This window comes from Brassica napus (assembly GCF_020379485.1).
Source record: "Brassica napus cultivar Da-Ae chromosome A5 unlocalized genomic scaffold, Da-Ae chrA05_Random_40, whole genome shotgun sequence".
NCBI classification, from domain to species: domain Eukaryota; kingdom Viridiplantae; phylum Streptophyta; class Magnoliopsida; order Brassicales; family Brassicaceae; genus Brassica; species Brassica napus.
Window position 1 is genome coordinate 851 of NW_026014037.1, and position 1,031 is coordinate 1,881.

The 1,031-nt window shown below is 53.1% G+C and overlaps 1 protein-coding gene across 1 annotated transcript; it reads right to left on the reverse strand.

Annotated features, from left to right (window-relative positions):
• Positions 1 to 389: 389 nt before the first annotated feature.
• On the reverse strand, positions 390 to 1,031 carry LOC125594311. The gene has a single exon (XM_048770569.1). It carries the CDS (start codon positions 1,029 to 1,031, stop codon positions 390 to 392), a length of 642 nt encoding a protein of 213 aa, XP_048626526.1.

A 1,031-nucleotide genomic window follows, 5' to 3' on the forward strand; every position in this document is an offset into this window, starting at 1 on the left:
TCGGCTGAGGAGTCTCCCTCGCCGTTGTCCTTCGGGGTTTCTTCCTCGTCGTCTCGTTGCGGAGCGTCGTTTTGTCGACCTTTGCCGGTGGCTTTGCGCTGGCTCTTCTTTCCTTATTCTTGCTCCAGCTCTTACCGTTCTTTGGTTTAGCTTTCAAGGGCTCGAACTTAAACTCGCCGCTTGCAAGGAACGAGAGATAATTGCGTAGAGAGATTTGCATTCCGAGGTATCGTGTCCTTTGACGTCGTGATACTTGCAATGCTTGGTGAGATCGACGGTCCGGGAAGGCCCTGCTGACCGATCCGACCCGCGTAGGTTGGGTGGTGCAAACAGTATTGCGACTCTTTGTCTGACTTTCGTTTAAGCTGCTATCACTCCCCCTCTGTTAACTACGGAGCGACAGATGGTTCGGGCTCGAGTTCTCTTGCCCACTTGTTCCACCCCTCCCGCGAACTACGAGAGTAAGATCGGTACTTTGCTCTCGTTAACGACAACATGTACCGTCTTTGCGACCGTCTTTGTCGTTGGAGCGTGGCGCGGTTCTTGTCGCGTATTTGCATTCTTAGCCGCTGGGCCTTGGGCGCGCTCATCTTGCTGAGAATTGCGTTGGTGTCTTCTTCCATTCGGATGAAGTTATCGGAGCGCGCGATAGCGTCTTGGAGCGACTTGGTTGGGTTCTGGTACAGGTCTTCTCGGAACTTTGAGTGGACCCACAAGGTATTGCGCAAGGCGTCGATAGCGATCCCGTCTGGGATCTCAATCTTTGACACTACGGCTTTGTATTTCTCCATGTACTCGCGCAGGCTCTGGTCCTTCTTCTGATTGAGGTTCCATAAGCTGGATGCGGTGGCGCTGCGCTTTGTGAACATGATGTATGTCTTGAGAAAAGCTGCTGATAGGTCGCGGAAACATCCGATTGAGTTCTCCTCCAACTGGAGAGACCAAGTCAGGGCTTGCTCGTGAAGAGTCTCAACGAAAAGCTGGCAGTAACCTGCATCCCTTTCGTCGTCAGGGAGTCGAGCTCGTGCCAT

Coding starts and splice junctions, on each gene's coding strand:
- LOC125594311 (XM_048770569.1), bottom strand. CDS start 1,031: ATGGCACGAGCTCGACTCCCTGACGACGAAAGGGATGCAGGTTACTGC.